General features: G+C 34.7%; 6 protein-coding genes and 1 non-coding gene across 7 annotated transcripts; 3 read left to right on the top strand and 4 right to left on the bottom strand.

Moving 5' to 3' along the window:
* Positions 1 to 286: 286 nt before the first annotated feature.
* Positions 287 to 1,564, bottom strand: RAM1 (protein farnesyltransferase; the record flags this gene model as incomplete). Its single annotated transcript, XM_003668543.1, has 1 exon — positions 287 to 1,564. One exon carries the CDS (start codon positions 1,562 to 1,564, stop codon positions 287 to 289), a length of 1,278 nt encoding a protein of 425 aa, XP_003668591.1.
* A 318-nt stretch (positions 1,565 to 1,882) lies between these two features.
* On the top strand, positions 1,883 to 3,166 carry NUR1 (Nur1p; the record flags this gene model as incomplete). The annotated part of the gene is made up of 1 exon (XM_003668542.1): positions 1,883 to 3,166. The coding sequence occupies one exon, from the start codon at positions 1,883 to 1,885 to the stop codon at positions 3,164 to 3,166; it is 1,284 nt and encodes a 427-aa protein (XP_003668590.1).
* A 249-nt stretch (positions 3,167 to 3,415) lies between these two features.
* LUC7 (Luc7p) lies at positions 3,416 to 4,183 on the bottom strand (the record flags this gene model as incomplete). The annotated part of the gene is made up of 1 exon (XM_003668541.1): positions 3,416 to 4,183. One exon carries the CDS (start codon positions 4,181 to 4,183, stop codon positions 3,416 to 3,418), a length of 768 nt encoding a protein of 255 aa, XP_003668589.1.
* Positions 4,184 to 4,536: 353 nt separating this feature from the next.
* Positions 4,537 to 5,325, top strand: NDAI0B03100 (uncharacterized protein; the record flags this gene model as incomplete). The annotated part of the gene is made up of 1 exon (XM_003668540.1): positions 4,537 to 5,325. One exon carries the CDS (start codon positions 4,537 to 4,539, stop codon positions 5,323 to 5,325), a length of 789 nt encoding a protein of 262 aa, XP_003668588.1.
* A 97-nt stretch (positions 5,326 to 5,422) lies between these two features.
* On the bottom strand, positions 5,423 to 5,986 carry NDAI0B03090 (uncharacterized protein; the record flags this gene model as incomplete). Its single annotated transcript, XM_003668539.1, has 1 exon — positions 5,423 to 5,986. The coding sequence occupies one exon, from the start codon at positions 5,984 to 5,986 to the stop codon at positions 5,423 to 5,425; it is 564 nt and encodes a 187-aa protein (XP_003668587.1).
* A 589-nt stretch (positions 5,987 to 6,575) lies between these two features.
* Positions 6,576 to 6,648, bottom strand: NDAI0Btrna18K. The gene has a single exon. It is a non-coding gene; the product is annotated as a tRNA-Lys (tRNA).
* A 1,646-nt stretch (positions 6,649 to 8,294) lies between these two features.
* Positions 8,295 to 9,677, top strand: NDAI0B03080 (C2H2-type zinc finger protein; the record flags this gene model as incomplete). Its single annotated transcript, XM_003668538.1, has 1 exon — positions 8,295 to 9,677. One exon carries the CDS (start codon positions 8,295 to 8,297, stop codon positions 9,675 to 9,677), a length of 1,383 nt encoding a protein of 460 aa, XP_003668586.1.
* Between the last annotated feature and the right edge of the window lie 2,862 nt (positions 9,678 to 12,539).

Here is a 12,539-nt window from a genome sequence, read left to right as displayed (position 1 = left end):
TGATGAAACATATAGATAAACAAGATAATAAAACAGAGAATTAAAATGGTCCTCCCTTATATACCGAGATAGAGAATGACATACAAATAGTGAATAAACAAAAGCGCTATTAAGTAATTGTTAGGTAACCGTAACACAACAGTGACACTCAAGATCACAGTGATATGATAACTGTCAAAAACAAAGAGGCCTCCTGGCTCTAACGCTACATCATCACAGTTTACTTGAAATAATGGTAGTGATTTGGCATACGATTTAGATAGCGTACAATTTATATAATCCTAGGCTATTTTTTATCAATATTTCTAAAATGATTCATAAATAGCTTGGTGTCATCTATTGGCAGGCCATAAACTGGGTTGATGCCTTGCAAATCAGAAGGTATAAATTTATAGCTATCTATTAGCTTTGCTTCAATATTATGGCATAGATGTCCCCCTTGATCTTTAAATGTATTTTCAGTAATGACTAATCCGAAAAGAATATACATGGTATGATAGAAATCTGAATGCTTTCCTGGTTTATCTCTTAAACCTGGTTCATGTGAGGATTGACAACAAATTAAAATATAGTCTCGTAGTACCTTTTTATCAATCGAAGAATCCCAACCTCGAGATTCCAGAATAGCTGAAGTGGCACCAACCCAAAAACTGTAGCAACCGTCAACTAATTTGTTGCTTCTTCCAGCCAATCCACCTTCTTCATTAGTTTGGCGTAGGCTACACCATTCCATCAACTTTTCAAGGTTGATTTTATCAAGGGAATTTAATATGGCTAAACTTGCAACAGCACAGAATGTATAACCACCATGTGCCTCATCCTCCTGTGGGGAGCCACCAAACCCACCTTCATAATTTTGACATTTAACGAGATATTCGACAGTACCTTCACGTAATTCATCAGTTAAAATATTTAAAAGGGAGGCTAATGTAAGTGCACAATATACACCTCTTGTATCGGCTTCTCCAACTTCCAAACAAGTTTTAAACCCACCGTCTGGTTGCTTTAATGCTAGCAACCAATCATACAAAGCTTGTCTATCTATTTTATCCCAACACCCTGAAATATTATCACAAACAGCAAGGGCATTAACTGATGCATAAGTACCCGCCATGTGAGCCAATTGCCCAACACCACCACCAAATGGGCCACCTTGATGAGGGACTTCAGAAAGCTTAAATATCTTTTCTTGAATAGCGTTTTTAATGTCGTCAGTCAACCATGTTGGATCAAGAACTTTCAAAGAGTTAGCAATCCAATATAACATCCAAGGTTGCGAGGCATCCAAGGCTGTCAATTGAGGTGGTAGAGTGGAACCGAAAGCTAAATCTAAATACCTCCTATGGAACTTCCTATCTAACACAACTTCCTCTTTATTAATTACTTTCTCAAATAATTCTTGACAAGTATGTTTCACTTCATCACGACTGATGGTTGTATCTGTTTCCAATTCTTTCATCAATGGTTCAATTTCTTCTTCACTCACAATCTTCTCAACCACTGTTCTTTTACGGCCTAAGAGCTTCGTATCAATGAATTTTGCTCTAGAAAGTGGATTCGACATTCTTATTTTTAATTAGTGTTATATATGTATTTCTAAGAGCCTTCAATTCTTCTTCTACATGGCTTTCACAATCGTTATCTTTATTAATCGATCGCCTTTAAGTTAGCATGAATTACGTACAAAGAAAATATCATGTATTTATCCCCTTCGGGGAGTATACATGAAAATATTTAAATTGCGAGGTTTCAGATTTGAAACAAAGGGCCATTAAGGAAAGTAGCTTCGACCATACAGGCCCTCAAAAGAGCGTACTTCTTTTGCGTTCTAGAAAGACTTAGCTTACTGAAAACAATTTCTGGAGGGCAATTACAATAAGTCATGTCCTTTCGTACATCTAGAACTCGGTTGGCACCAATTAATACACTAAGTAACGGTGTTAATATCAAGACTAATAAATCAAGCGAAGAATTTTTGACAGATTTATATGATGATGAATTAGAAGATCCAGCATACGATAAAGGTAATTTTATTAGAAGGGCACTCTTTTTTTTTACCACGTCGCCTTCTGACCTTCTTATAAGTCTGAACGAAACTTTAGAAGCCATCGATTGGGATGCAAAATCTAGGACAATTGCCCAACCATTTGGTAACGGACTTACTTTCCTATTCTTCATAATGAGGTTTTTACAAGATAATGTCATTTATCCAAACTATCATAAAATACACAAGAAATCAGATGCTTTTGATCTGTCTAAATCGAAGAAACTTAAAAGTTACAGTTTTTTGAAACAGTATGCGTTAGATGAAAGTAAGAGGAAGATAAGTATCTCCTCTTTTTGGTATATGAGTATTTTGAAGACGGCCGACTATATAATCACCATGATAAGTTCTATTTTAATATTACTTAACATATATTTGACGTACAAATTTTTTTCGAATCACTATAAATCATATTCGATATTTAACTGTGATCCCGAATTATTACAGCAATCCAAACATCTGACAAGGCATCCTTTGAATGAGTTAACTCAAAATCAATATTATTTCGAAAACGCTTCCAAAGGTTCTATCTGGACAATGCTCAAATGTTTCCTTTTCGACAGACGAAAAGAAAATAATATAACTTCCGATGCTCAAGAATATTATTTTAAGCTGAAAAAATGGCATCCTTCCAAGTTCATGGTAAATCTCTTTATATCATTTTCTCCAATAGGCATATGCTTTCTATTTTTCTCTGAAGTATCCTTCTTAATGTTAATCCCAATTGCTTTCCAGCAACTACTACTTCACCATTTAATTATTGAACATTATGAATTACTGATTGTTGATAACTTGATTATTGCTTCTGCAACAATGAATGAATACAACTCGAAAATCGTTAGACCGAAAACATCTAAGAGGATACAGGAGGTAATGGTGGACTCTACTCCGAAAGGTCATGGGTACGTCAGGTTCTTTCCCTCTACTGGTGTTGCTAAACAATCATTATTTGAGACACACACTCTTTCTGGAGAACTAATAAAGGAGAAATATAATAAAAAGAAAGGAAGATTTGAAGTTCTTGATATTGATAACTCAGAGAGAGAGATGCCACATAACATTATAGTCCAAGCACCCTACCATAGACCGAAATATCGTCGCTATGGGCAACGAAATGATTAATGCATAGAAATTTATAGCATAGCCCTTGTATAAGAAATCTCACTGATACTTCCACTTTCCCAAGGACTCCATAGAACGCCATATATATATATATCTACTTAATATTCGCTCTTTTTCAAATGCATCCGATCATCGGCTTGCTTTACAATAAACTTCAATAGTCTGTGCAATAATATTGGTAGCAGCGGTGCTGGTGTTACAATTAGCTGTCCTGTTCCTTTCTATACTCTAAGGTCAAAATTTTTTCTTTCAAGTCTTTTGGTACCTCTTCTTCTTGTAATACTCGTAGTGTTCTCTCATTTTCACGTATCCGAGATGAATCTTACCTAGAAAATGGTCTGCTAATCTTCTGTCAGTATCTAACCTCGATAGATATGCTCCGCAGACTTCACATACTTGTAATTTCTGTTGAGCACTCTGTCCAACATTCTCAGTTATAGCTTTAACTTTTTTACCAACTAGTTTCCTTTTCTCTTGCACATCTTGTAGCTTGGTCGATTGAATTAACGCCTTCATTACTTCATTTACATCTACTAAAAGTTGTATTTCTTGAACCATCAATCCTATACGAGTATCTAAAAAATCTAGTTCTTCAGTGGCCTTTCTAATGGTCTCCTTTTCTTCTGAAGTGTGCTCCAAATTCTTCAAAGCGATGTTTATCTGGGCATTACAATCATTGATAAATTTGGAAAGAACCATAAAGTATTCTCTTTCAAATGCCTCAAACTTAACACCTTTCCCTTTTTCATCTTCATATTTTAACTTATGTTTTGCCAAATGGATCTGAGGACATCTACCTAAACTTTGTTTTGTACCTTGAAATAGATCATAGGGACAGTCGCCGACCAAATAAGACTTACAAATCTTCGGATCGTATAATCCCATATCATTTGCTCGGTTACTATGACTATGGAACCGACTACCTCCGCGGTGCCTGGATGATGATGAATCACGACCCATTAGTTGTTCGAGTAATCTGCGTTGCTCAGCAGCTGGTGTTGATAAAATTTTACTCATTTTTTTATTGCCTTTCTCGTATATACTCTTTGGTGTGCACTTATAGATGATGAAATATATTAATTCTTCACAGATTTTATAAGTATTTTTGTTATAAAAGTGGGGAAATATAACATTAGTGCTTCCGTCTGAATAAAGAAGTTCTCATTAGTTCTTTTTCCAGTTCTAAAATATCTTGTAGGAAAAAATATGATCTGCCAAGGTTCGGAAGTTCCGAAATCTTTAATATTGCGTCGTTTCGACTTTTTTCTTGAAACGACACAAATTAGAAAAACCCATTTCTTAAAAGCAACATGGACTATCCGGAATAACCAGAAGGAGACAAAAAGTAATTTTAAGATATTGCAGAAGCAATGTTTCAAAAAATAATGTTGGGGCTCCTTAACACCCTTTATCATTCCTGCTGGAACAAAGGGCCAAAAATTGACATTGTTATTATCCTAGGAGGGTGCGAGACTAAATTTGGAAGCAAGCTAATATGGTCATTCCTCTCCTTAGGACTACCAGTTATCCATATAGATTTATTCAGGAACGAAAATTTTGATTTGCTACCAGAGTACCAATTTTATCCCTTATGCTCGTTTGAAAATGCGAGGCAGGAAGCTTTTATCTTTCAAAAGTTATATACAATAAGAGGAAAATCTGTCACTTTAATAAATAATTTCCAATATGGTATTAGTCAGTTGTTTTGTTCAAAGACTAATCAAAAGTTGATAACTTTGCAACAATGTACCCTAGTGAATCTAATTCTGGTGATGAAAATAACAAAATTTTTCCTCAAGAAAATTGTTTCAGTCAAGAATAACTTTTCCATCGTAAATATTTCTCACCAATTAACATTAGAGCTTCCTTCTTTGGCAAACAATTATATGTTCAGCAAGGCAGCGTTAAATCAGTATGTAGATAGTCTATTTTCCGAGTTACATTCTCTCAAAAGAGGAGACATGGACGTCAAATGTTCCATTCTGTATCTCCCAATAATTCTCGACTTTCAACTCTGGGAAGAGTGGTCGGACCATATCAATGATGAAATAATAAAATATGTTATTCAAGGCAGAACAGGTGTTATAAAGTTGGAACCTATAAAATACGATTACTGGAAACTCAGAAATATACAGAATATAATGCATCAAAATATATAGTTTCATTTAAAGACCTTCTCTTGTAATGCTATATTTCATTTATATTATTTTGATTCTCATTTTGAAAATTAGTTGTCTTGTGTGTATAGCTTAGCAATTACCGATTAACCATTTCGTTTTGTGATAAACAAAATGAATCGATCGTATGTAGCACATAAGGGAGTTTTTGAATTGGAATATTGAACCATTCAGTATGTCTCCTTTGCCCAGTTGGATCACATCCATAGCAATAAACGAGTCCTTTCCCATATTGTTTCCATAACAACCTGTGAATGGAATTCTCAATTTCCTGTAAGGACGTATGCCCTGTCCCGTCGTGGAAAAACCCACCATATTTATATGTTTGCAAAATTTCTGGCTGTCGTTTTATTGGTCCTTCAGCAGATATTTTCACTTTCTTAGAGTCTTTTTTATGTAAAGACAGTTTCTTCATCCATTTTGTCAGTGTCTTGACGTCAGATTTATCATTATTCATGAATTCTTCCCGACCACTTAGTAAGTTTCTGACTCTTTCTGGAGACAAATTAATAACAGGATGCTGACAGGTTTTCTCCCATTCTTGCAGTCGCAATGCTACATTTTTCTTCGTAGTCATCCCAATTTTCACCAGAATCGTATCTGGGCTATTCCAACTTTTTTGTTCTCGATGGGTTTTTTTCATAATGACAGAATTGTCAGTATACAACCAAGTCTCTAATCCACTAAATCTTCGAGAAACATACGCATTATATAATGCTTCATATGTGTAAATATAAATAAAACCTTCACGATTCAGGCATTTTTTACTAGAAGTATTTTGGGAAATGATTGTCGATTTTCTTGGATCTTGCCATTCGTGATAGTGACAGTATGGATTCGCATGACCTTGTAGTTGGTTTTTACAAGGCTGTCCTTTTGTAGTGATGCCGAAGACAACGACCCATCGTCACTTCACACAGATAGGCTGGTCTTCCAGGGATATTACAAGAAGGGTTTCTATAAGAAATATCATAATCTAAGACAAATTTGTGTTTAGACTAAAAAATTTTTATAATAACAAGAGAAATTTTTGATATCGGAATGTCAGCACATTGCTACAAAAACAAATCAGTATTCGATAATAACATCTGAATATGGTGTATTATAAAACATTAGGACACATTGGAATATTATCCATATATAAGTAGAAAGGCAAGTAAAGAATATTCGAAGTAAAAAATGTAGCATTAAGAATATATAATTCAATAAAAAAATTAATAGTATTTAAAAACAGCCTTGTAGGGGGCTCGAACCCCTAACCTTGTGATTAAGAGTCACACGCGCTACCGATTGCGCCAACAAGGCTTATTTGTTGATTTTTTTGAAATATAGAGAATAACGTATCAGAAAGCTATACTCAACGACTTTAACCTTTCGGCGTCTGGAACTTACTACCGTTTACATTGTACTTTAAACTAGAGTGTGCCTCAAGTAATATATAATAATGCTATAGTATTCCTTCAATCTTTTTAAGTTGAGAGTGGAAAAGTCATACTAATGGTATAAAACCTCTATGTTTTGACGTTTCTTTAGTGAAAAACATTTGCATTCGTAAAAGATATCCCTTCGTACGGTCAATTATGTCGCATGACAGTAAAAGACGATTAATGTTGAACTACCACTGAATATTCCTATCAATATTTGGCGGGTAGAACAAAAAAGCTACCCTACAGTCTCTATCGAAATAACCAAAGCATAAATAGAAATGAGTATGACAATACAGTAAGTTACTTCTTTCAGATATATTATTTCCCAGTGTTTCCTCTTAGTTTCTCTCCTAACCGATAAAAGGTTGTACTTTGGAAAGTCCTCATATATTTCTGGCAATAACATATTGTTTGCTCTAAAGATACCGTACTGAAACAAAGGGTCTCTTATAGATATTTGACCTAAAGAATAGTTTATGAATTTTATTCGTTCTAAAACTGCAGAATAATGTTCCTTTTGTTGATCTTTCGGATCATTTTTACCAAGTCTTCCTATCATATAAAATTATTAGACATATATCTTAGCGCAGATTGCAGTATGGTTGCCATTGGCGGAAACTTCATTCAATCTTTCTCAAAATAAATGCAGCTTTTTTATTAAAATCTCTGATGAGAATAGTCTGGTAGTTCTAACATAACATAGGTAATGACATAGGTTAATAAAAGAAAGTAAACTCTTTTTATATGGAAAGATCAAGGCAGAAATCATTGGGCGCCTCCATGCAAAAATTGTCGTGTCCTGTATTTTTAGTTTTAAAACATCATAGGTCACTTTTTGTAGTCTTTTGGGTTATTAGCATATAAATGAAAATGTATAATCTGATCTCTTAAACAAACTAAACTATTTCTTTTCCAAATTCCTTCTTCCTCACGGGCTTCCTTGTCAAAGACTGAACCTTTTGGCTTCTTCAATAACTTTTCATTTTATAGGACAATTTTTTTATGTACCGTAACCGTGGTTGACGAATATGGTTAGTTAACAGCAAAGAAAGTTAAGTTCATATAACATGACAGATATGGCTAAGGCTGCCTATATTGTAAAATAAGGCACCCATTTGGTTATTTCTCGTTCAAATATAAAACGGAAATATTTTCCTACCAGAATTAATCGTTGATAAGACTTACCTCAGATTATTTCGTGAAAAAGAAGTATCTATCTACGAGCATCCAACGAACGACTACAGCTCTATTTCAATCCAGTATGTACCTAGTACCTTAACATTTATGGAACAAGAACATACTCGATGGTGCTAGTACTGATGATAAACAGTAACTTCCATTTCAATATTCTTCCCATAAAGTTCCTCATTGAGGGAGAAACAGGTATTATATTTGCAACAGCCAACCACTCAATGACATTCCAAACTTTTGATACTAACACGACATATTATTCTGTAGAACCCCCCTACTCGGAAATATCATTACTTATTTTCACTTTCCTTTCGTTTTGGTATCATTGACCCAATGAATGACAATAATATATTTCATGTTGCTCCAGAAACAAGAGAATATAATCAATTGGGTAACTTAAGCCATATTGGAATCGGTAGCTATAATACGCATATTCTACGGTCTTCACCACAGTCAATAAGAGGACGATTGTCTTCTGTTGGTGAATTTACGCTTAATTTGGATGAAAGTTTAGTTTCGACTATTTTTATGCCATCGAACATAAGAAACAATCCTATAGGACATATCGCTACTTCTGAAACAAACAAGGGAGTAGCCAACCATGCATTATCTGCCCAGACTGCCAAACTTGATATCACAAATCGGAACCCATATCACCATAATGGGCTATCGGCCGCCCACAGTAGAGATTCAAAATCAGAAATTAACCAAACTTTCTCGAATACGTCAATTGATGCCGAAATGAAAGTTCATACAAAAGATACATTATATGGTACTAATAGTAGTTCTCATACACAGCCTGGACTATTAACCGTTCCTGAAATCAATAAGAATACTCTTACAAATGAAACATCTAATGAAAAGGAAAGTCTTTTGAAAGAGCCATTCAAATTACCAACTTTAGGCTCCAATAACACTAAAAAAATGAAAACAGAAAGCAGCTCCCGAAAATTGCCGGTTTTACTGCCATCAATGAATCCACGGGGAAGTCCTCAAGAAAACCCATCTAACAGAGTTAAGAAACTGGAATTCGGTATTTCAGATCATATTCATCACCGCAGCGCTGTACAAAGGAGTAGTATTCAACAAGTTTGGCCACGGAATATGGATCCATCGCAGCCGCAAATAATGCCGAATGTGCCCATGCCTTTTTTGTCTCAAGATACTCAGTTATCTACTTTGATACAGAGCGCTTTAAACTCATTCCAATATGCTCCATATGGAGAAAATCAGCAAAATCTTGGACCATCTCCTCTTATTAACGAAATGGCATCCATTTTCAATTTACCTGTTAATGATAACCAATTTTGGCAACGCTCAAATTCATTACCTCAGTTACATGTACCTCCGACTGGTTCATCCAACTCCATCATCTCTCATCACATGTCAGTGGATGGTACTCAGTCAATGGAAGATACAACCGAGCCTTTATCGAATGATGTACTTGAAACAGAAAGATTGAAACTAATGCTAGACTTAAGTACTATCCGAAGGAGACAATGTCCTATTTGTGGTAAGATTGTCACCAGAGTCAATTCATTACAGACTCATATGTTAATTCATAGTGGATATCGACCATATAAGTGTAAATGGCCCGCTTGTGAGAAGATGTTCAATGTTAAAAGTAATATGAATAGACATTATAAGATTCATTTGAAAAAAAATTGGGGAAACAAAAAAACCCGGAAAGAATTGAAAAGAAACGATGATGTTTAGTTTATTCTGATTATCGGTGGGTATTCTTCCTTTCTTTAGTGATATGAATAGGAACTAAATTGACGAACTTGTCATTTGTTAATTTTCATTCTTTTTATCGATCCAGAAATTAAAGTTTAGAAACCTAATCTGTTTCCTTTGTACGCAGTTTCTTAGGCTATGGAGCTTTTCCTAAAAGCCAAGAAACCATCTCCGATTATTGGCGAGCTGCAATAAAGGAATAGAGATGAGTAACGAAAGCTAGTACAGGAGCACTCTTTGAATTTGTTGGGAAAGAAAATGGTTAAATTTATAGAAGCGAAATTTCCTATGTTATCCACGTACATATAGTTATATAAATCAAGGCGTTGGTAGCGTTTTTACAGCGAGTATGGAGCATCGCCACACGCTTGTACCGCAGCCTAGCTATACATTTAAAATAAAGTTATGGTCGATTCAGGGCAATTATTATCTATCCGGTGGGGTTTCCATATTAAAATTTTCTGAGCTGGTTAGTAGTGAATATATTTAGTACGTTGTTTCTAGAAACCCATAGGCGAGATTCTAAGTAACTGACGTAGATATCCCTGGCATACAATTAGAAGAAGTCTACGTAGGCAAGAGAAGTTTCTCGAAAGAAAAAGAAACAAGAAAACAAAAGCTCTAAAAGACAAGTACGTAACTCTTTGTTTATACCATGAGGAAGGTACGCACCATTGATTAATTTGATTAACAGAAATAAATTCCATCATGCAATATTCACTACATTTTGGTAACTGGAACAGATCGCTTTTAATAAAAAGAGATGTGATCTTTTTCTGGACTGTTCTAGAAGTACAAGTTAGTTTTACGTAAGAAATCATATGTTTGAGATTTAAAGTTTGAAACCTTAATTTTTTTCTCAAAGCCACGCTCCTTGTATTTTCCTATAAGGGTTGTTCCTTGCATCTTACTTAATTCGGCATATTATTATTTGTTCCGGTAGTAGGATTAATATGTAAGTGAATGGTGGTCAATTGATTGCTCTATGATTACTCTATGATTACTCTATGATTACTCTATGATTATTTTTTATCTCTTTCTGAAGAGTAGCCTAATATTTTTCTCTATATAACATATTTTTCCCTATAGGTGAGTTCACACGGCAGCCCAGAGGGATGGAACACTTCCTTGATATGTACTTAACGTCACACATGCGCTCAGAGAATGGCCGGAAAAATGGCAAATTCTCTTCTATATAGACCTATATTGATTGCATAACCCGGTAAGTTACATACTATATCCTCCTAGACTTTTTTAAGGTAGTAGAAGTTGCTAGAGGCAATTGATTTGTATTGATAAAACCATGGTGCATTATTAACTATGCTCACTTATAATGTATTAATTAACTTTCATGATGAATGTTCTAATATTGGTGATTCTCGAAAAAACCATCAAGCTCAGGGTTCTGTACGAAGGTAAAACACTTTGACATGGTCCTCGTTCTACTTACTCAGGGCACAATTAGTATTCAGGTAATACCATCCAATCCTCAGACTTCTCAAGATATAGAGTAGAGCAATAAACCAACCTTGACGAAAATGAGTTCAATACTAATTTTATGTATTTTATTAGTTTTTATGACTATGATAATGAAGCTTTATAATCTAATAATAAATTTAATGAATACATCTTAGATTAACCATTTTTATGAATCTATTATAAAATAATATTCAGTCTATGAATTAATCGTCAATAAGAGGGCATACATCGTGCCATGTGATACTATGGAAATGACCACGCACCCAGCCCCAATCATTTCTTCATTGATAATAACTGATCCAAAAGCAGGTATGAGTTCTTTGGAAAATTTGATGAGAAAAATTAAATCCTTACTCATAACCAATGGAACAAATATCTTCTCCGAAAGAGAACACTCCCTATTGAGAAATAAGAAAAAAGAACCTCCGACATCGAATAGAAGAAAAGTTCCAATGATTATCCCCAGCTTAAAAATACGATCAAAACTGTTTATTTTTTTAATCTTGTTGATATTATCATGGGAAACCATCCTGTCATTATGTTCTACTGGGGTGTCAACTTGTGGCATATTCTATAAGTATGTGTCCTGCAGTATAGGTATATAGTTAACGGCTTCCTAAACGTCGATGGGAGGAGAAGGCGGAATAAAAAATAGTTGTTGAAAGATGTTAGCCAAGCTGGTGCAACATATTTCTTTTTTTTCGACGTTCTGTTTTGTTATATATATATATTTATATATCGTTATATTTTAAAGTATATTGAAATTAGGGGAGACAGTTGAACGTCCGTCCGACCATTTCTGTTACGAGCGGCTCTCGGAAACTAATGTATGTATAGATGTTTTTCAATACACAATAGTAGCAGACATGGAAGGGGTTGGGTAGGGGGTTGGGTTGGTTTAAAACATTTCTGGGGTAGAAGCTGGGGTAGAAGCTGGGGTAGAAGGCCTCCAATTGGGGTCCAGTGGGGCGTAAAACGGAAAGTTTGGGGGGTAGAATTGGGGGGAGAGATAAATAACCAAAATATTTTTACGATGACTAGTAATTAAGGTAAAATAGACCATATTAATATATATTCAACACTCTATAAATGGGAGTTGGGGTGGGGTTGAAATTTTTATTTTGGGTGGGGTAGGGGGGTTGATATTTCATCTGGGTGTTGAAAACGGGTGGGGGTAGGCATTTCAAAAGAAAGAATAAAAGCAATTCAAGTTATTTTTCACTTTTTTCTTACATTTTTTTTTAAAATTACCTGTAGTGATAAAACCTTAGGTATCAGGAGATGCTTTAAGACTACATAAGATGCTCCATGTTTCCCTTCTTTATTTTTTACTTTTTCTTCCCATTTTTAATAAATTTTTGA

Source organism: Naumovozyma dairenensis, chromosome 2, assembly GCF_000227115.2.
Source record: "Naumovozyma dairenensis CBS 421 chromosome 2, complete genome".
NCBI lineage: Eukaryota > Fungi > Ascomycota > Saccharomycetes > Saccharomycetales > Saccharomycetaceae > Naumovozyma > Naumovozyma dairenensis.
This window is presented reverse-complemented; position numbering and strand designations above follow the sequence as displayed.